This window comes from Arvicola amphibius, chromosome 1, assembly GCF_903992535.2.
Source record: "Arvicola amphibius chromosome 1, mArvAmp1.2, whole genome shotgun sequence".
NCBI classification, from domain to species: Eukaryota; Metazoa; Chordata; class Mammalia; order Rodentia; family Cricetidae; genus Arvicola; species Arvicola amphibius.
Genome location: NC_052047.1, coordinates 13,247,815 through 13,269,411, shown reverse-complemented (window position 1 = coordinate 13,269,411; position 21,597 = coordinate 13,247,815). Strand labels below are relative to the sequence as shown.

General features: G+C 42.4%; 2 protein-coding genes across 16 annotated transcripts in view; one reads left to right on the top strand and one right to left on the bottom strand.

Annotated features, from left to right (window-relative positions):
- Art3 (ADP-ribosyltransferase 3 (inactive)) overlaps window positions 1-21,597 on the top strand; it is a 102,945-nt gene that overhangs the window by 25,239 nt on the left and 56,109 nt on the right. The gene's annotated exons all lie outside the window — the stretch shown is intronic.
- Cxcl11 (C-X-C motif chemokine ligand 11) lies at window positions 16,014-19,187 on the bottom strand. The gene is made up of 4 exons (XM_038335626.2): window positions 19,004-19,187; window positions 17,592-17,718; window positions 17,420-17,492; window positions 16,014-16,654 (listed from the first exon to the last, which is right to left on the bottom strand). The coding sequence occupies exons 1-4, from the start codon at window positions 19,185-19,187 to the stop codon at window positions 16,604-16,606; spliced, it is 435 nt and encodes a 144-aa protein (XP_038191554.1). The 3' UTR covers window positions 16,014-16,603.

The following is a 21,597-nucleotide window of genomic DNA, read 5'->3' as shown; positions in this document are numbered from 1 at the left end:
GCTGGGATTAAAGGTCTGTGCCACCATGCCCAGACTAAGATGCAAATTAAAAGTTGATTCCTTTTTGACCTACCTCCAGACCTAGCAATACCACTTTGGGGGTATTTACCCAAAGGATGCTCAATCGTACCACAAGGACATGTTCTCAGCTATGTTCATAGCAGCATTGTTTGTCATGGCCAGAACCTGTAAACAACCTAGATGCCCCTTGACTAAAGAATGGATAAGGAAAATGTGGTACCTTTACACAGCAGAAAAAAAAATGGCATCTTGAAATTTGCGGGCAAATGGATGGATCTAGGAAACATCATATTGAGTGAGGTAACCCAGACCCAGAAATACAAATATCATATGTACTCACTCATAAGTGGCTTTTAGACATAAAACAAAGAAAAACCAGCCTACAATTCACAATCCCAGAGAACCTAGACAACAAAGAGGACCCTAAGAAAGACATACATGGATCTAATCTATATAGGAAGTAGAAAAATATAAGATCTCCTGAGTAAATTGGGAGCATGGGGACCATGGGAGAGGGTAGAAGGGGAGAGGAGAGGAGGACGGGGAGTAGAGAAAATATATAGCTCAATAAAAACAATTTAAAAAATGCTGAAAAAAAAGTTGATTCCCTTTTAGTGTGGGCCTTTCCATGACCAGGATGGCTGGTTGAGGTACGGATCCAGGCCACCCAGTTCCAGGGTCAGGGTGCCTGAGAATGTGAACTAGGAATCTGTTCTGCCTCTCAAGAAGAAAAGCAAAACAAAGATTCCTTCTTCTGTTTTGCATGGGAACCTATTCAGGGCATAAACCTCATGAACTATGGGAAAGGGTTCAAGAACAGCTATGGTTTGGCTAACCTGCTGTGACGGCTGACCTGACCTGCGTGGGGTATGTGAATGGAAGAAAAAAAATAAAAGGGAAAGTGATAACTTTTAAACTTTATTTTTCTTTCAAAAATTCTCGAGGCTTTGGTCCATTTACTAGAATTCACTATTCGGTACTCACTTTGAAAAAAAGCAAATTAAAGAACTTAGTTTCAGTTTCCACTTGGTTGCTTCAGCTCCTCCTCCTGTAATTATGCCATCAGACCAGAGAGGAAACACAATAAAACAGCCTGTCCCTGAATGCTTGTGAGTGCAGACCCAGAGAAAAGGGCTTTCTGAGAAACGAAAGCTCTTAGAAGAAGCGCGGGAGCCAGAGGTTTGTAGCCGGGATTCCCCGCCCAGATGCAGGACAGGGCTCTGACTTGGTATCAGCCAAGCTTCCCCAACCTAGTTTTGACTTGGCACTTGCTGGGTGGATGGCTCACGTGAGTCCCTGTAACAAGGCTGTCCCTTCATTCAGGGCAGCCTGAGCCCTGGGCAAAGGAAGCGCTGACAAAGGAGTGACAGATAGGGATCCCCTTTGGGAGAGAGCTTCTGTGCAGCTCATTCTGGTGGTTCTCAGCCTGCGGGTCACAACCCCTGGGTGGCTACCCTTACTTTATAGTTTACAGCCGTATCAAAATTACAGTTACAAAGTAGCAATGAAATAGTTTTATGGTTGCAAGTTGCCACAATAGGAGCTGCATTAAAGGGTCACAGCATTAGCGAGGTGGAGAAACAGTTTTTCTTTTTGTTTTTTCAAGACAGGATTCTTTGTGTAGTCCTGACTGTCCTACCTAGCAGTCACTCTGTAGACCAGTCTGGCTTTGATCTCAGAGATCCACCTGCCTCTGCCTCCTGAGTGTTGGGATTAAAGGTGTGTGCCACCACTGCCCGGCTTTGAGAACCACGGTTTTAGACCATGCTGGGGATCCAAACCAGAACCTTGGACATGCTAGGCAGGTGCTCTACCATTGAGCTGTGTCATATCCCTAGCTTTCCCTACCTCCTGGTGGGAAGTCCTTTGGATGATACGGTTACCACTATTGGCACGTGTTTGCCTCTCTGCAGAGTTCCCAGGTTGTGGCTAAGTCAGCCCTGGCACTGAGGACCTTAATCATGTAGGCTTTCTTCATAGGAAAGGGCTTATATTGGTAAGCCAGTTTACCTACAGGATAAATAATAGCACACAGTGAATTCACAAAGCAAGGATAAGATACCCTTTCTGTGTACTGCAGGTTCTATCCTAAAGGTTAAACAAAGGAGGACAAGAAGACAGCATCTTGCAGATGATAAAGTCACACAGAAAACTCAGGAGTAACACATCAGAGATGATAGAAGGTGGTATACTGGGGGCCATCTACATAAGTAGTAAATAATTTTAAGATGTTCTATAAAAATAATTTATAGTAGCAGCAATACTTCTAATAAAGTCAACAAGCAGGAAAAAACTTGTTTGTACCAAGTATAGATGAATCTAAGATACTATCAACTAAAATAATATTGAGTCAAACATCTCATGTTTTCCCGTTTGACAAAGTTCAGCAAGTCAAAAGTCGAACAGTATCTTGTCTGGGCATGGGTGCTTGTATGAGTGGCTGTAGGCACACTGCCCTGAATGTGCTTAGTGGCACTGAGCTGAAAGCAAGTTTTATGCTAATGTTCCAGTCACTGCCATTCAAGGTATTTGAATGAAAAAAAAAAAAAAAGGAAAGTGTGGTGATGTTTTGTTTGTGCTGTATCCAAGAAAGCTTGCCTGAAGAGTGCTGAGTTAGCCACACTAGTGAGCCGTAGAGGCCAGGCTGTGGTAGCACACGCCTTTAATCCCAGCACTTGGGTCGCAGAGGCGGCCTACCTCTGTGAGTTCAAGGCCACCCTGGGCTACCTGAGACGACCCAATAAAACAGAAATAGAGCCAGGCGATGGTGACTCACACCTCCAATCCCAGCACTGGGGAGGTGGAGACAGGAGTGATGTGGCTGGGTGGAGAGAGGAAGATAAGGCGGGAGGAGACACGCGCTCAGAGCGGTCAGTCTGAGGATTGGTAGGGACAGGATACCCCTTTGGCCTGAGGATTTAGCAGAGGTAAGAACTAGTGTCTGGCTGCTCTGCTTCTCTGATTTTTCAGCATTAACCCCTGCATCTGACTCTGGCTTTATTATTAATACCAACTAGAATTCGTGCTACAGGAGAGTGATAACTTCTAAAATTTATTTTTTCTTTCAAAATTCTCAAGTCTTTTGGTAAGTTTACTTTGCTAGTAGTCGCCATTCTAGGCTCACTCTGAAAAAACAGTAAGAGTTAAAGCCAGGCCTGGTGGCGCACACCTCTAATCCCTGAACTGGGGAGGCAGAGGTAGGTGAGCCTCTGTGAGTTTGAGGCCAGCCTGGTCTACAAAAGCTAGTTCCAGGACATCCAGGGCTACACAGAGAAATTGCCTTGAAAAACCAAAAGGGGGGAAAAAAAACCAACTTAGTTTCAGTTTCCATCCCATTGATCCAATGATTCATTCTACCACACATTTAAAAACAAAACTCAGGATAGTGTTTGGATTTGGAAGAGCTAAAGGAATGAGGTACCAGAGTTTTTTAATGCCCTTGATTTGGGTGGAGACCACATACATAGGCCTTCATGTTATAAATCTAAGGATGCAAATGCGTGGGCCAGGGATAGAATTTTATGTGCCATTATTAAAATGACAATCTAGTCTGCACACCAGAGATGCAGTGAACAGCGATGCTGGGTGAGGTAGCACGTGTTTGTAACTGCATCTCTGGGGAGGTCGAGGAAGGTGGACCACGGTGAATATGAAGCCAATGTGAATATATGAGTTCTAGGACAGCCTGAGCTTCAGAATGAGACCCTGTCTCAAAAAACAACTGCTACTACTAATAATTAATAATAATAATAGTAATAATACTAGTAATAATATAATAATAATAATAATAAAATAGCTACAAAGTTCTCTTCTTGGGAACAACAAGCACAAGGCTTTATTTAGATTCCTGGTTCCTTGTTGGAAGAGAGGAGCCAAGGAAAATGTACCCTAGCCATGTGGTAGTCATCATATTTTACTCCCAGAACTCAGAATGCTAAGGCGAGGGGATTGCCACAAATTCAAGGTAATCTGTCATGCATAATGAGTTCTAGGATACAGAGTGAGACAAAACCATAATGGAATTGTGCCAGCATTTTCCTGGGTCATACCATCTTAAGAACTAGAAAGTTCTTGAGAACTTCCTTTGATATTAGGCTGTGGCAGTATTTTGATTTAGAAATCTGGTAGAGAGACTTAGATCACTTAGTTTTCAGATGACATTGGAGATCTACAGGGGAGAGCCTGGAAGGTCATGGTTAAGGAAATAAATGTAACAGCTGAAATGGGAGGAGAGCGAATCAGATGCTGGGCCGAGAACAGGTGATGGGAGCTGCTTGCCCTCCTTCTCCCTTCCCAGCTCCCCACCCGCTCACTTTGTTTCTGTCTCCCCTTCTCCCCTTCTACAACCGGAAGGTTGTGGCTTACGATGTTTTGAAAAATCCCAGCACAGGGAATCTCAATACATGAGCAGTTTAGTGATGTGAGCAGCTCAGTGATGTTCCAGAGCAAGTTTCCACTCTAATCCCAGGCAGTGGAACGCCAAAGCCTCACAGCCACACTGCTGTCCTGCTTGTCTGTGTTACCTTTGTCATCCGCCTCTGTTGGCAAGGAAAATCGATGAGTCTGTAAGTCAGGACATTGGTTATCTCGACTCTAGAATCGTAAACTGTCTCCGGGGAATGAGCAGTTCTCTCATTCAGTCTGCCTGGCCAGGGTCAACAGTGCACGTCTCACAGGGACTTCAGGGAAGTAGAAGACAGCTGTGAGTCTGAGAAGGTTCTTGTTTCAGCAAGAAGTCTTTTGATCTAATGTCGAAGTGACATTTCTGAAGCTTGTTTTAGAAGCCGAGCTGATAATGCAAACACTGATTACAGATGAACGGAGCTCGTGATCAAGTAGCAGTGAGCAGAAAAATTTGAAAAATATGTTGTGGAAGTTGATGGTTTCTGTCTTAAAAATTAGTTGGTATAAATCCATAACATCAAAGCAATGACGCACTTCTGGCTCCCTTGCTCTGGCTCTGCCCACAAACCTTGTGTTGTGTATCCTCTGCCGGGATGTGCCCTCACTGATAGTCACTTAAACATCTCTTTCGTTTCCCCCCTTTATTAAAGATAGATTCTTATACAATATATCCTGATCACAGTTTCCCCTCCCTCTACTACTCCCAGTTCCTCCTCACCCCCTCCCATCTAGATACCCTGCCTTTCTGTCTCTCGTTAGAAAAGAACAGGCTTCTAAGAGTAGGGCCCGCAGGTCTACCCCTGATCCCGGGGTTCATCTTGAGCTGTGTGTTTCAGGGTTTCACTCTGTGTAATGTCTGGTTCTGGGTCTCCATACTTGGTTGCATCTGCTGCAGGAGGAAGCCTCTCTGGTGATGGCTGAGCAAGACACCGATCTATGAGTATAGCAAAATATCATTAGGAGTTGTTTTTTTAAGACCAGTAGTATTTAGTTTTGCCTAAATCTCTGAGCTATCTAGTCTCTGGCTCTTCATCACCCAGGCAACATTAGGTATGGGTTCCATTTCACGAAATGAGCCTTAAGTCAAATCAAACCTTGGTTGGCTACTCCCACAGGCTTTTTGCCTCCATTGCCCTCGAGTATTGTGCAGTTCATTCCCTGCTGTGTCTAGATCAAAGGTTTCGAGACTGGGTTGGTGTTCAGGTTTTCTTTTGGTAGCCTGCAGTCTACCTTCCCGTGCCAAAGACATTAGACTGTGGGTGAAGGTCCTCTGTAGACACCGGCTCGTCCACTCCATGCTCAGTGAGTTGTGTGGCTGTTACTTTTAGAAATGGAGCCTTGTAGTCAGTTTGCAGAGAGCAACCTAATGTTTTGACAACAGCCTGCATTGTTTGGGGATTTCCATGGACCCCTTTGAATGTAACCCAGTCCTGGTACTGGAAGGTTCATTTGGTGACAAGAAATGCCCACTTGGTGCTCTGCTTCCCCCATTATGATTTCATTAGGATTGCTTCCATCTACTTTAAGCAGTTGCCACTGCGTTGGGTTGTAGCATGAATAATAAAAACCCAAAGACAGATATTGGGGTTCAACCTGAAGATCAGAAAAGCAAGGCAGTCAACTACTAGAGAGACCTTTTACCTCTATCAAATCTTAAGATGAAAGGGGTGAGATCCTGTCTCCATGAATCCTCACATTCCACACTCCACACTCCACACTCCAGTGAGTTCCTGTCTCTTCCCTTTTTTTTCTCTCTCTGCCCAGCCATATCTCTCCTGTCTCCACCTCCCTAGTGCTGGGATATTGGGATTTAAAAGTGTGTGGCTCCTAAACACTGGGATTAAAGGTGTGAGCCACCACCACCTGAATCTGTTTCTGGATCAGTCTTGTGCAGTGCAGGGTAGACTCGAACTCACAGTGATCCATCTGCCTCTGTCCCCTGAGTCCTAGGATTAAAGTTGTGTGCCACCACTCCCCGGCCTTTATGGCTGACTAGTATGGTGCTTTGCCCTCTGATCTTCAGATAAACTTTATTTATTAAAACACAAATAATATATCACTATATTAGGTTTCTAGACCACCCCTCAAGTGCCCCCTAATTCTAGGCATATCTGCCAGCATTCCTTCCTTCAACCCCTGTCTCTCTTCCTCCTCCTCACCTGATCTTTCCTCCCCTCCCCAACCTGTCCCCAGTCCACCCATAAAATCTATTCTATTTTCTCTTCCTCCATACCTCACCTCTCTGGATCTATGAATTGTAATTTGGTTATCATGGCTAATATTCACATATATGTGAATACATATAATATTTATCTTTCTGTGTCTGGCTTACCTCACTCAGGATGATTTTTTTTCTAGTTCTATCAATTTACCTGCAAATTTTATGGTGTAATTTTCTTGTTTTTGTTTTTGTTTTTTTGAGACAGGGTTTTGCTATAGTTTTGGAGCCTGTTCTGGAACTTGCTCTTGTAGACTGACCTAGAACTCACAGAGATCCACTTACCTATGCCTCCTGAGTGCTAGGATTAAAGGCATGTGCCATCACCATCTGGCTGATGTCATTTTTAACAGCTGAGTAATATTGCATTGTGTAAATGGGCCACACTTTCTTATCCATCCTTCTGCTGAAGGACATCTGGGATGTTTCAGTTTCTGGCTGTTCTGTACAGAGCAGCAGCGGACATGGTTGAGTGAGTGTCCTTGTGGTGGGGTCCTTTGGGTGTATGCGCCAAGAGTGGCAGAGCTGGATCCTGAGGTAGATCAGCTCCTGTCTTCCTGGGGAACCATTGCATTGATTCCCACAGTGACTGTAAGTTTGCACTCCCACCAACAATGAAGAAGTGTTCTCCTTGCTCCATATATTTACCATATATGAACTATCATATGTGTTATTGATCCTAACTATTTTAACAGGTGTAAGATGGAATTTCAAAGTAGTTTTGATTTGCATTTCATTGATGTCTAGTTGAACCACTGGAAAGAAATGTTGAACATTTAAGTGTTTCTCAACCTTTTGATTTTCCTCTATTTCTAATTCTCAGTTTAGATCTGTACCCCTGATGGCGTAAATCACAAACAATCCCACACCAGTTTGGAATTATGATTAATAGAATGGTTATTTATTTAAAGGGGAAAAAACTTGCAGATCACCGTCCCAGACAACAGCCCTCTGCACAATCAGGAAGGGAGCCTAGTCGTCAGAAGCGGAGCCGGAAGCCAGAGAGCGAGCGGAGGGAAGTGGCCGCATTTTTAAAAAGAGAGACCACGCCCCAATGGGCTGGTATCTCAGCGGCTATTAGCTGAAGGAGCAGAAGGAGCTCCCGCAACACCTCCCCCATTTGTTTAAGAGAGTTCTAGTCTAATTATAAATGACAAACATAGATGACTACTGATCTATATAATTCTCAATACCTATCTAACTTAAAGACTAAGACAATAAACAACTGTGCAATAAATGAGGACAATATGACCTCCAAATATAAACAATGTACAAATATACAATGCAATATGGTAAATACATACAATATATATATCAATACAATATATATCAATACATAAATGTTTTAAACAGAGGTAGAAACATGCATGCATGCAATAGTCAATATAATTTAACTTTGTATCAATATACAAGAATTGATACCAAATTATTTGTCTAAAAACACAAATCTATTATCCCATCATCCAATTATTCCTCTTTTTTTTTCAAAAAGATCCCTGAGCTTATAAAATTCCTCTCCCAACTCCCAAACCCTCAACCATAAACTAATTATAATCAACCCTTAAATAATGTCCCTAAACCCAAGGACAAACTTTACGGGGAGAGCGGACGTTGTCCTCTAGAATTGCTTTTAGCTGTCATGGGGGGCGACGTCTTTCTGGGGGATCCTGTGAAAGTAAAATGATGGTTAAATTTCAAGATCAATATCTTTTAAAATTGTAAATAGTCTCTGAGTATTTTGTGTAGGTCTGGCCAGAATGTTGTACAAAATATGCACCATTTTAGATAACCAAGTTGGAACTGTCTTGTGCAGCTGGTACCCAAAACAGGTCTTGTAGTCTTGTAGTAGCGCTATCAACCAGGTGGAGTTGTTGTTATGGGGCCCCATCTTCTTCCTGGAAACTTCAAATGTCACTGTAGGAAAAACTCATTGTTCATTGTGAAAAGCTCAAACATTAATCATATAGACATATACAGACATACATATATTCAATGAAAGACATGATATGTTCAATGAAAAGTATGAGAGGTATGAAGAAAAGCAAAGATGTTTTTTAAACTCATATTTCTTTTTGTCCCATATCATGGCTCTTGACATGAGACAGAAACTCCAGAAACTCTGGGTTTTTTCTTAACAACAGGCTTGGAATTAGAGAGGGACTGAGCCAGAGTCCAACTCCAAAACCAGCTCTATAAATTTAGAAATATGATTTAGTATATTTTACTTATAGAATCCATTTAGTTTTTTTGATAATCCCTATAGTTATTTTCCCATCTGTCAGTATTTAAACATCCAGGGTCCCTTGAATTTTTTAAAGATGAATGTTTACCTGTGGAGATAAGAACAGAACCCTGCCCCCATTCTATATGTTTTTTTTTACCACCTGTATGAATATCATCATTGTGGATGAGCTGTCATTTCACCTTTCCAAGAGGTTTTTCCTCTTTAAATCGAACCTTTATTAATTTTGATGGTATCCACAATTTTTTTTCCTGTGGAAACAAGAGCAAAACCCCTTCCCCAACGTAGCACATCTCCTGGTTTCCATTGAGAGGTCAGCACATCTTTGAAATAAATTGGTTGATTTAGTTTAGCAGACTTTTTCATTATCCAATGTCTTTTTGTCGCTGTTGTTTCTTTCTCATTAGCGTTAAGAAAATTTAAGGTTAATAAAGCATTATGTAATCTATTTTTGGGGGTATTTTTTGTCCCTTTTTGTTTGTTTAGCATATCCTTTATAGTACGATTTGATCTTTTTATAACTGCCTGACCTGTAGGATTATTTGGTATACCTGTAATGTGTTTTACATTATAATAATCAAAAAAGCGTTTTATTTTCTTAGATACATATGTTGGACCATTGTCTGTCTGTATTTGTGTAGGTATACCCATGATGGCCATAACTTTTAATAAATGTGTGATTACTGAATCAGCCTTTTCTGAGCTCAGGGCAGTAGCCCATTGAAAACCTGAATATGTGTCTGTGGTGTGGTGTACATATTTTAATTTACCAAATTCCATAAAGTGAAACACATCCATCTGTCAGATTTCATTCCTTTGATCTGTGAATATGTTGGTTTGGAGAGGTCTTGGAGTTCATTTGTGAATCATCTTAGTTAGCATCTGTGGTAGTTAGAATGAAAACGGCCCTCATAGGAAATGACACTATTAGGAGGTGTGGCTTTGTTGGAGTAGGTGTGACCTTGTTGGTGGAAGTGTGTCACTCTGGGGGTAGGGTTTGAGGTTTCATATATGCTCAAGCCATGTCCAGTGTCTCAGTTCACTTCCTGTTGTGTGGGGGTCAAAGACGTAGAACTCTCACCTCCTTCAGCACCATGTTTGCCTGCGTGCTGCCATGTTGCACCATGATGACAATAGAACAAGCCTCTGAACTGTGGATTACCCAGTTAAATGTTTTCCTTTGTAAGAGTTGCCATGGTCATGTTATTTCTGCACAGCAGTAGAAACCCAAAGACAGAAGTTGGTACCAGAAGTAGGGTATTGCTGTGATAGGCCTGGCCATGCTTTTGTTTGAAAAGATATGGAATTTGGGACTGTGGATTAGAAAAGCAGTTGAATGCTTTAAGTGCTGCTTAATGGGCCATCCTAGCAGGAGCATGGAAGACAGTGGGGCTTAGGGGGATTTGAACTATGGGCCTGGCTCAAGAGGTTTCAGAGGAGAAGAATTTTAGTATGTTGCCTAAAGATTATTCTTGTAATATTTTGGTTAAGAATGTGGCTGTTTTTCACCCTTGTCTGAAGGATCTGCCTGAGGCTAAAGTGAAGAGGTTCAGATTAATTCTGTTGGCAGAGGAAATCTCAAGACAGCCTAGTTTAAACTCTGTTGTGTGGTTATTACTGGTCACTCTGACACAGATTTATAATGAAAAGTCGCAAACTGAGTTAGGAAAATACAAGATGTACAATTTGAGGAGAAAAGGAGCACCAGGAAGTGGAATGGAGCTAAATCCTGTGTCCAAGGAGATAAACAGATCAAGAAATGGAATAAAGGGAGTGGTGACTCAGGGCAAGATCCCACCCACCTACGTTTTTAACTTTAATTCTAAGGAATTGAAGAACAGCTTAAAGCAGGGCATGGTGGTGCATGCCTTTAATGTGAGCTCTTATAAGGCAGAGGCTGGTGGATTTCTGAAAACAGAAAGTTGTTGAAGATGTAATTGAATGTGGGGCCATGTTCCAGTCCCAGTAAGCAGCAGAACTTGGCAGCTTCAACCACAAGGATCTGGCTTTAGAGTTAAGGACAGAGGAAGGGGCTATTGAATTTGCCTCTACAACTAAGGAAAGCCATGAGGCCAGGCATGTGTCAGGAGTGTTCATGAATGGAGGCCTAGAGAAGCCATTGTGTGAAGCTGTGAAGTTGAAGCCTGGATTGCCTTGGAGAACCCAAGATGTTGGAGACACCAGATTCATGGAATACCTGCCAAGGAGAGCTGCTAACAGAAAGTGGAACCAGCCCCAAGAGGAAGAAGTGTGGTATGGTCAACAAAGCTGGAAGGAGTTGGAGATGGGAAGATTGTTTTGACATCAGACTTGGAGATGCAGAGTCTGGAGTTTGCACAGCTGGTTTTTGGTCTTGCTTTGGTCCAGTATCTCATCCCTGTGCTCTCTTCCCTGTGCTTTGGAGCAGGGAAGTATCATTGTACATTGGAAGTATGTGATCTAATTTTTGATTGTATAAGGGATAGTTAAGAGATTGCGTGAATCTCAGAAGAGACTTTGAACTTTTTTTAATATTTATTTATTATGCATACATTCTGTCTGTGTGTATGACCACAGGTCTGAAGAGGGCACCAGACCTCATTACAGATGGTTGTGAGCCACCATGTGGTTTCTGGGAATTGAACTCAGGACCTTTGGAAGAGCAGGCAACGCTCTTAACCACTGAGCCATCTCTCCAGCCCGAGACTTTGAACTTTTAAACATGGTTGAGACTGTGATAGACTAAGGGACTTTTGAAGTTGGACTAAATGCATTTTGCATTATGATATTGTTACAAGCTTGTGGGGGCCAGGGAGTGGAATGGGGCAGTTTGAATATTACCAGAGTCTACAAAGACTCCCAGCTGAAACTGGAGTCTCCTTTTTCTCTGACATTTAAGCCACTGCCGAATTTGGACTGGCTCGGTGTCGGGTATCTTCCAGGAAACACTCTTTTGTGATACTTACACAAAACTGTACATCACATTATGATCTCAGACTTGGTCAGCTTAGTTATCAGCATTTTGAAAGTAGAATTAGCAACTAAGACAAGAAGAAGCGACTATTGTCTCCCCTGCATAGAGATAGCAGTTCTGTGAGTGTGTATTATTTATATTCCACAGAATGTGTTGACCACATCATAAATACTTATGTTTATTAGTTATGGATTTTTTTTTGAGATAGATTCTTGCTATGTAGCTCAAGCTTGTTTCAAATTTGTGATACTCCAACCTCACCATCCCAAGAGCTGGGATTACAGGCACTCATATAAACACCTGATTTCGTGACAGGAAGCTCATGCGGCAAGTAAAAGGGTATGCTAATTCTATATGGACATAGTGGGCATCACACTCATTATCCAAAATAGTTAAATGTAGCCTTTGCTCTCAAATAGTACTTTGCAGAACTATTCCATGTATTTGGGGACTCTCTTGGTTAGTTAGAAGGAACAGTCTTGAATTTCTTTTTTTTTTTTTTTTTTTTTTTTTTTTTTTGAGACAGAGTTTCTCTGTGGCTTTGGAGCCTGTCCTGGAACTAGCTCTTGTAGACCAGGCTGGCCTCGAACTCACAGAGATCCGTCTGCCTCTGCCTCCAGAGTGCTGGGATTAAAGGCGTGCGCCACCACCGCCCGGCCAGTCTTGAATTTCTAAGTGACTGTTAGTAATTAATATTTCATGTTCTATACATTTAAAACCTAGCCTTCAGATTTCCCCAATAAACCAAAGTTTCCAAGTTAGAGGCAGTACTGTATTAGTTACCTTTCTGATGATACTGTGACCAAGTCTCTGACGAAGTCACTTGAGCATGGGTGTATTCTGGAGCACAGTTCAAGGGATACAGTCCGCCCTGGGAAAGACATGGTGGAGGGTGGTGTCATCTGTGGAGGACGGTGAGGAAGGCAGGGTGGAGGGCGGTGTCATCAGTGGTGGCAAGACTTTGTAGTATGGCTTGCTCACATCTCCGAAGCTGATGAAGCAGAGAGCTTGGCTAAAGAGGAGCTCAGCTCTCAGGCTCGGTTCCTGCCCTTAGAGTCCCACAACCACCAGCTAGTCCTCATGGCCAAAGGTTCTACAATCCCTCAAAATAGTGCCGCCAGCTTGAGCCCAAGTGTTCAAATGCAAGCCTTTGGGGCACGTTCCCCTGTACTTTCAAACCCCTCCGTGTATTTCTTAATTCCCATCTCTGCTCCTTAGCATTTTTTTCTTGATTCCTTTTCTTAGTTTCTACTGTTCATCTACTCCATCCCTCAGTCTATGGCGTATTTCTCATTTCTTTCTATTTTTATCATTATCTGATTGATTTAGCCCTTTCTGTTGTGATAAAATGAACATTTAACTTACTATCATAGCCACTTAAATTATAGGTGATTGGTAGTGAGCACATTCCTAGCACTGTGCCAACGTCCTGCCCCCTCCCCTGGACCCTGTCCCCATCCTGTGCTCGTTTATCTCAGATACCTGTGCCCACCAAACAGCATTCCCCTCTTTACCCCAACCTCTTGAATCCCTACCAACCTTGAACCAGTAGATACACCAGATTATAATCCTATGATATTTTCATTTTCCAAATGTATATGCAGCTATATGTAAGTGCTATAGTTATAGGTTTTGATATAAGAAAAATAATTAATTTAATTGTTAGTTGAAGAATCTACAGGAAGACAGGAGCAGGGCTTCTAAAGCATTCCAACCTGTGATGACTTCATGTCCAAGTATGTTTATGCGACCCCAGATGATGCATAATTATATAAAATAGGCATGCAAGCAAATGCTGATAATATACCACAAATAATATATTTTTAAAACAATAATTTGCTGTACATATAATTTTGCCATTCATGAAAGACAAGAATGGTTTCATATGAATAAGAATGTACGTGGTTCTTTTTACATAAAGCATTCTGTTTTAGCTGGGTGCTTGACATTGGAGGGAGTGGAGCATCTTCAGTGCATTTCAAAGTCTGAGGAGATGTTTTTTAGTTTTTTTGAGACAGGGATTCTCTGTGTCACAGCCCTGGCTGTCCTGGAACTAGCTCTTGTAGCCCAGGCTGGCCTCAGACTCAGAGATCTACCTACTTCTGCCTCCCAAGTGCTGGGATTAAAGGTGTGTGCCACCACCACCTGGCTGGATATCTTTATTTCAAAATTGTCTGTGTTGAGGACACTGCTTTACATAGTTGTACAAAAAATATGACATGTATTTAGGGCATTTCAGAAATTTGTTGGAAATTCTTCTCTAATCCTCAGCTAAAATAAGCTGATTTCTTTTCAACAAAGCTCAAGTCACCAACTCAAAGAGCCATATACTGTCAGTGCTGGGGATTGAACCTAGGGCCTTGCACACGCCACGCAGTGGCTCTAGTATTGAGTTATAATCCCAGTCCTGTAAGGGCAGTTAAAAAACCAAATCTTCTAATTCAATCCAACCCAAGGATACCCTGTGATACTTTTACATACTGAATGATGACAGTATGAAAATATGAAGAGCCTTTTTCTTTGTAATTAAGCAGCAGTGTTTCTGTAAGAGCAGGCGTCTCTGTATACGCAGCAAACACTTCAGTTGCTGCATATGCAGTGGTCTCCAGTCTGAGTGTTTCAGGCACAATTGATTGATTGCATTCATGGTGTCATGGCATGCACAGTCCTGTAGTAGGATGAGAGCCCGAATGTTCGGCCCTGCGGCCCAGCTAGCTTAGCCCCGAAATAATCACACAGAAACTCTATTAATTAAATCACTGCTTGGTCCATTTGCTCTAGCCTCTTACTGACTTAACTCTCACATCTTGATTTAACCCATTTCTATTAATCTATATATTGCCACATGGCAGTGGCTTACCGGCAAAGATTCAGCATGTCTGACTTTGGCAGCTCCATAGCATCTCTCTGACTCTGCCTTCTTCCTCCCAGTATTCCGTTTAATTTTCCCCACCCACCTAAGTTCTGCCCTATCAACAGGCCCAAAGCAGTTTCTTTTTTTTTCTTTTTTTTTTTTTTTCTTTTTTTGGTTTTTCGAGACAGGGTTTCTCTGCAGCTTTTTTAGAGCCTGTCCTGGAACTAGCTCTTGTAGACCAGGCTGGCCTCGAACTCACAGAGATCCGCCTGCCTCTGCCTCCCGAGTGCTGGGATTAAAGGCGTGCGCCACCACTTATTAACCAATGAAAGCAACACAAAGACAGAAGGACCTCCTACACCACAGTGCAGTGAAACACATTATGCACTCAGAACCAAGGTGACAGTATATATCCTGTAATGAAACATGGGCAAATGCTGCTACAAACACCATGGACTAATGTGTTTGATTTGTTTGGTTGTTGTGCTTTCAGAGGTCTTTTACTGTTGCCAGGTGGTGTGTGTGTGTGTGTGTGTGTGTGTGTGTCTCCGTATTCGGTGATGTTGTGATCCCCTGTTTATGGAGCTACGAACTGACAATCAGATCTGCAAAACTGGCATACACATACGGGAGCTAGGTAGAAATGTCCCATCAGGGCCAAGTCAGGTGCTAGGAAGCCGCTGACAAGAGTGTCACCGCTGCTACGTTGCGGTCTTCCTGATACTGTCTTTGTGTCCTGGCTGAAGTGCAGAGGGTGGGGTAGGCACAGCCAGGCAGAGTCTTTGTTGAAGTTGATAGGAAACCTCCCTTTGCTTTCTCAGTCTTGGCTGGGCTCAGAAAGTCACAAGGTAAGGAATTTGTTTAAGGGAAAGGGGAGGAGGTGTTGGTTTAGGAAGAATCCCTCTTAATCCTAAATAAATGTGAATAGATTCCTTTATGACTACTTTCTTTTTTTTCCTGGTGTTTCGAGACAGGATTTCTTTATGGTACCTGGGCGGTCCTGGAACCCATTATGTAGACTAGGCTGGCTTCAAACTCGAAGATCCTCCTGCCTCTGCCTTTCAGGTTCTGGAGTTAAAGGCGTGCACCACCTTAGCCAGCTAATTTACTTTTATTTATTTAAGAGTTTTCTAAAATACCTTTTCATTATATTCTTTCTCATCCCAACTCCTCCCATTGTAGTATATTTCTAAAGAATTCTGTGTAGTGACATGTAGCTGCATGCCTCTAAAATACAAAGTAAAAAAAAAAAAATCTAAAGGCATATTGATGCCCAGAAAGCAAACAGTTGTTTGATTTAATAACAGTCATAGGCGCTGACTAGAAAAACACAAATTTTATTCTTTTTAAAGAAAGCCAGTTTTAGCTATCCCTACCATTCACAGTTTGACAAAGGAAATGTCCAAAGTATATATTTTTCTCGGAAACAGAATCAAAAAGAATAGATTGATATGCATATGTTTTCAAGGAAGCATTAGGATTCTTTCCAGAACTGTCTGCAGTACATCTCGTGAATGAACAAACAAGATGCTACATGGAAACTTTCTTCTAGATGCTTATGTGCCTTGGGATATTTGGGGAAATGAATGTTTATTTGTATGAAAAATCCTTTAAGGAATGTCTTACTACACACACAGATGCTTTTGAGTCCAGTACTGGACTGGGCTCCAGTAACAGTGAGTCCATTGTAACCACAGAAGGTAACGCGGAATGCGCACCCATGCAGACACGTGACTTTTAGAGATAAATATTTCTATAGCCAAGCAGAATAGTTAGGCATATCAAACTTCCTAGAAGGTTTTGCGACTTGGTAATTTATGGGTGTATATTCCAAGACAGAAGGTCGAGCTCTTGTCTCCCAGTTCATGCTTGAGTTGTCACGGACTCTTCAGGTTTCCAGCCCCCTTTTCTTTAGGACTTCACGTGGTTCTGGCGCTTTGAAGAATTCTTTCTCTCTATTGCCTGTAATTAGAAAATGAAGAGATTTTGTTTTATTGTTTTTTTTTAACCACAAAATATAGGTTTAATTACTATTTTAAACACTAAGGGCCGGGGGAAGACTAGCAAGGAAACAAACCATAAATCCTCCAGTAAGGCTTGCAGCTCTGAATAAGATAACATTTTTTCCTCTGAGTTTTAGAACATAAAAGGATGGTAGTAAATGACCATTTGGTACAGACAGAATCCTCACGACCTTTCTTACAATTAGATTTTAACATTTTCCACCAATAAAAATGGGTAATGTATGAGTTATTCACATAAGTCACAGATGCTGAAAGGAAAACTGACTTCAGGTAATCAGTGTGGTATTGCTGAAGTAGGTTTGCTTTTTTTTTAAGAAATAAAAACAGCAAATTATCTTGTAGTAGGAAATATAAAAGCAAGCATGACACATGGCCACGCCACAAACACCAGATTGCCAGTGGACATAAAAGGCAGAAGTTGCTTTCTAAAATACGGTTACATATGAGCGGTGGATGTACAAATTCTTTGAAAATGAAAAGTTTTATATACTGGGTTGTTTTGTTTCCCCAGTAATTAAGGGCTGACCTCTAAGGATACGTAGCAGGAAAAGGATGTTGCCATAACCCAGGACCCCTTTTAACTGAATGTTTCCTGCAGCTTTCGTTAGGATTGTAATGGGGTCTTCCTTCAGTTGCCTGCTTTCTGTGGTCCAGAGCTCTCGTGGATAAGATCACATTCTGGCTTGGAAGTCTGGTAACCTACCTGTTGTATGATGCGTGCTTGCTTTGATTTGGGGTTCAGACACCTTTCTCCTTTATTGGCTTTCAGGGTAACACTGTTAAGGAAGATACAGAGAAGTTTTAACCCTTGGGGGAAATGTCAACAAAGCGAAGACACCTACCCCACGGTCATCTCCAGCAAGCCCATTCCTTACATCACTTCGACTTTGGCACAGCCTCTAGTCGGGTAGATTATGGAGACTTTCTCAATATCTGCCATCCTGACGGCTTTCACTCCGGGGTCTAGGCAAAGGCAGCGCCCCACTCTGAACATAGTGAAGCCTAGAACAGATCACGGAACTGGTTAGTCATGGCTGTGAATTACAGTCCTGGGGGAAGGGGCGGCGGCAGACACATTTCTAGAGTGTGGATTGGAATTAAGTTAGGATCTCCCTATAATATTTCCCTCTGCTTTATGCTAATTTATTATATCCTTGATTATTTCACTCATTGATTTTTATAAATTATTAAATTTAGGTTTCAGATAGGACTCGTTTGCCGTTTGACCCAGGCTGGCCTCCAGCTCACCGGAAAGCCCAGGATAACCTTGAACTTGAAGAGGTTCATAGCAGACCGCACATTTTAGTGTTGTCCTGCCTTCGCTCAGCCTCTTTAAGTCCAGAACTTACATTGTGGTGCGTGTGCCACCAGGCAGGCACTTGAGTACCTGAAATAACAACTCCACAGCCTCAGGGACACGGGAGCAATGTTTATTTTAAATGGTTTTCTAGCTGGCACAGACCCTGGTAGTCTTTTCTTCAGTAAATGAGCAAATAGTTAATAATTCTTTTGATCTTTGTCTTCCCAAGATCAGATTCTAGACTAAAGCCAAGTATCATAAATCATGCTATCCTCCAGAGCTTACTGGCTTTCAGACCCCACAAGTGCCTCCAGGGAAACCACAAAGAGTCGCTGTTTTCTCAGAGCAGGGAGAGTTCTAAACACGACTAGGTTTGTCTTGTAGACCCCATATTCCTTAGCCCAGATCTGCTGTGATCAGAAGAACCATCAGAGCACGGGAGATACAATTCTAGGTTCAGCTGATGGGGAAATGTCAATAAGGTTGCCCTTTAGAGACAGTATTCTTGGCGGGGCGTGGGGAATGCAGAGCGTTGTCGGTACCCACACTGCCCCAAACACGCTTGTCCTTCAGCAAAGTATTGATCAAACACATATAACACATATAACATTACTATGACCATCACCCCAGAGAGAATTTCCTTTTTTCTATTATTCTGAAAGTATTGGTTATAATAAATCAATGAGCTCTTGCTTAAAAAAACTAATTTTCCCACACACCAACATAATCCCATATAAGATTCTCTGAACAGACACTGAGAGCTACCTCTAAAGGCTCTTGCTAGGTAATTGTCAGAAAATTAAGAAATCTATAAAGTTTATCATTCATAGTTAAAATAATCTTTTCATATAAAGATTTCCAACATTTCCCACTGTTGCTAAAACTTCTAATGTGTGAAATTAAATTGACTGTATTTTAGAGAAAAGTCACTTGAAAGATAACACTATGAACGAGCGCATAGGCGCAGAAGCGAAAGGAATCATATACCTTGGACAGTTGTAGCACAGATTAGCACAGCGAAGGCCATGGCCATGCCCTTCATGTCCACCCAGCTGCTGCTGTTCTGCCTCGGCTTTGATGTGCTCTGCAGAGAACAGTGGGAAGGCTGAAGCAGGAGCATTTTATAGACCAGCAGTCCTGGCAGCAGCAGGAATTTCCCTGCTTGACTCATGCTTCCTAGAGTTTCCCTTTCGTCCCCATGTCAGTGCCTCGGCAGGTTCCTGTCGGCTGCAGTGAGGACCGTGACTGGAATGTGAAAGTACTTGGGAACTGGAGTGCTGCAGGTGCCTTTACCTACAGGTGCCTTTGTCTGGTGCTTCTGGACAGTGTAATTCCAAGTCCCACAGACTCAGGCAGATCTTCCAAGTTCCTCCTCCTCCTCCATGTAACTATAGGAAAGGGCATGTGTATTGGACAGAGATTATTTGCTAACAGGTGACCTGCACTAACTTTGCATTATTTTACTTTCATTTCTTGTTTGAAGTTCTCTCCCCTTATCTATGTGTTTGCATTTACTTTTTTTAAATTGTTTTTATTGAGCAATATATTTTTCTCTGCTCCCTTCCTTTCCTCCCCATCCCCTTCTGCCCATGATCCCCTCACACCCAATTTACTCGGGAGATCTTGTCGTTTTCTGCATCTATTTGTTTTTGAAGTTAAAGCCATATGTGTGCTTGTATGGAACTAGCTCTTGTAGACCAGGCTGGCCTCGAATTCACAGAGATCTGCCTGCCTCTGCCTCCCAAGTGCAGGGATTAAAAGCATGTGCTACCACCATCCGGCATGTGTGTGCTTTTTAGTGCATATACTTTGTATATTTATATTTATACTTTCATATATTTTCTGTTAAGGACTATAAAGACAAAGTTGTTGTCTCTTCCTATTTCTCCTAAGTTTTCCGACTCTGTTTTAAATGTGTCATTTATAGAAACATAATAAGTTCAAGTCTAGGAGAATTGCGGTTTCTTTTTTTAAAACTTTAGACTGGGTGCGGTGGTGGCACACACTTTTAATCCTAGCACTCGGAAGGAGGTATAGGCGGGCAGATTTATGTGAATTCAAGACCAGCCTGACCTACAAAGCAAGTTCTATATTTGCAGATCGCTTAGAATATTGCTGGAGCAAATACAGAATGGAAAAGTGTCCTGCTCCTCCTCCCTGAGGATGACACAGATGATCTGCTTTTATTCTGTGTCAACCTAGAAGTGGAAGAGCCGAGTCCCCCATAGGGGTATGGCTGCGTCTGCCTTCCCTCTGAAACATAGTATAAATGCCAAGGAAGGTTTCAGTCTTGACTTCAGGTCTTCAGATACTGGATGTGAATGTATGGTGAGCTGGGAGGGGGGCTGCTTTTGTATTGAAACTTTCTTGCCTGATTTCCTGCACCTAAGGAAAGCCCAGCCTAAGGGTTGGCAGGGATGTCCCCCCTCTTCCTCTCAGTAATCCAGTTTCCTGGAAAGCCACCCTTTACAACAGTTCAGCAAATATTTGCTCCCGGTCCAATGTATGTTACAGCCTGGCATTCTCAAGAATAACTAAATACCTTCTTGTTGAGGCAGAATTTTGTAACTTTTGCTCCATAAGGTTTCTGCTGGCTCTACAGATGTGGTGTGGGAGAGCTCCTAAGGATTGGTTCTGATTTGTTCTTACCTGACAATCTGTGGTGTTCCAGGAGAAAGACTCTTTTTCAGAACATCCCCTCACCCATGGATCCCCTGTGCCCTGTGAAACTTAGTGCTTGTGACCTGGAATGTGTCATTCATCTCCTGTTCAGAGCCCCTTAACTCACCATATCTTATCTTCATGACTTTTTTTTTTGACATGGTCTCCTGCTATGGAATTCAGGTTGACTTAGCTCGTGACTATCTCCTTGCCTCAGCCTTTCAAATGCTTAGAATATAGGCATGTGCCAATATGACTGGGCTCTCATTTATTTCCTTGAAAAAGTGATATCTTTTTTTATATACCTTTTTTTATTTTTCTCATTTTTTTATTCAAGATTTCCATCTCCTCCCCTCCTCCTCCCCCTTCCCTTTCCTTTCCATCCATACCCCCACTCCACCCCTCTCCAAAGACAAAGAGCCATCAGGGTTCCCTTCACTATGTTAAGTCCAAGGTCCTCCCAGCTCCCTCTAAGTCCAGGAAGGTGAGCAACCAAACTGACAAGGCTCACAGTGAGCCCGTCCATGCTGTAGAGTTCATGTTCATTGCCATTGTCCTTGGTTTCTCAGTCCTCCTCCACCGTCAGCCACATTCAGAGAGTCCGGTTTGGTCCCCTGTTCCATCAGTCCCATTCCGACTGGACTTGGTGGTTTCTCGTTAGATCTGTCCCACCGTCTCAATGGGTAAACGCACTCCCCGCGGTCCTGGCTTCCTTGCTCATGATCTCCCTCCTTTTGCTCCTCATCAGGACCTTGAGAGCTCAGTCTGGTGCTCCTATGTGGGGCTCTGTCATTTTCTCCATCCAATGCCAGGTGAAGGTTCTATGGTGATATGCAAGATATTCATGAGTATGACAATAGGATCTGGACATTTCTGGCACCCTCTCCTCAGCTGCCCAAGGAACTAGCTGGGGGTGAACC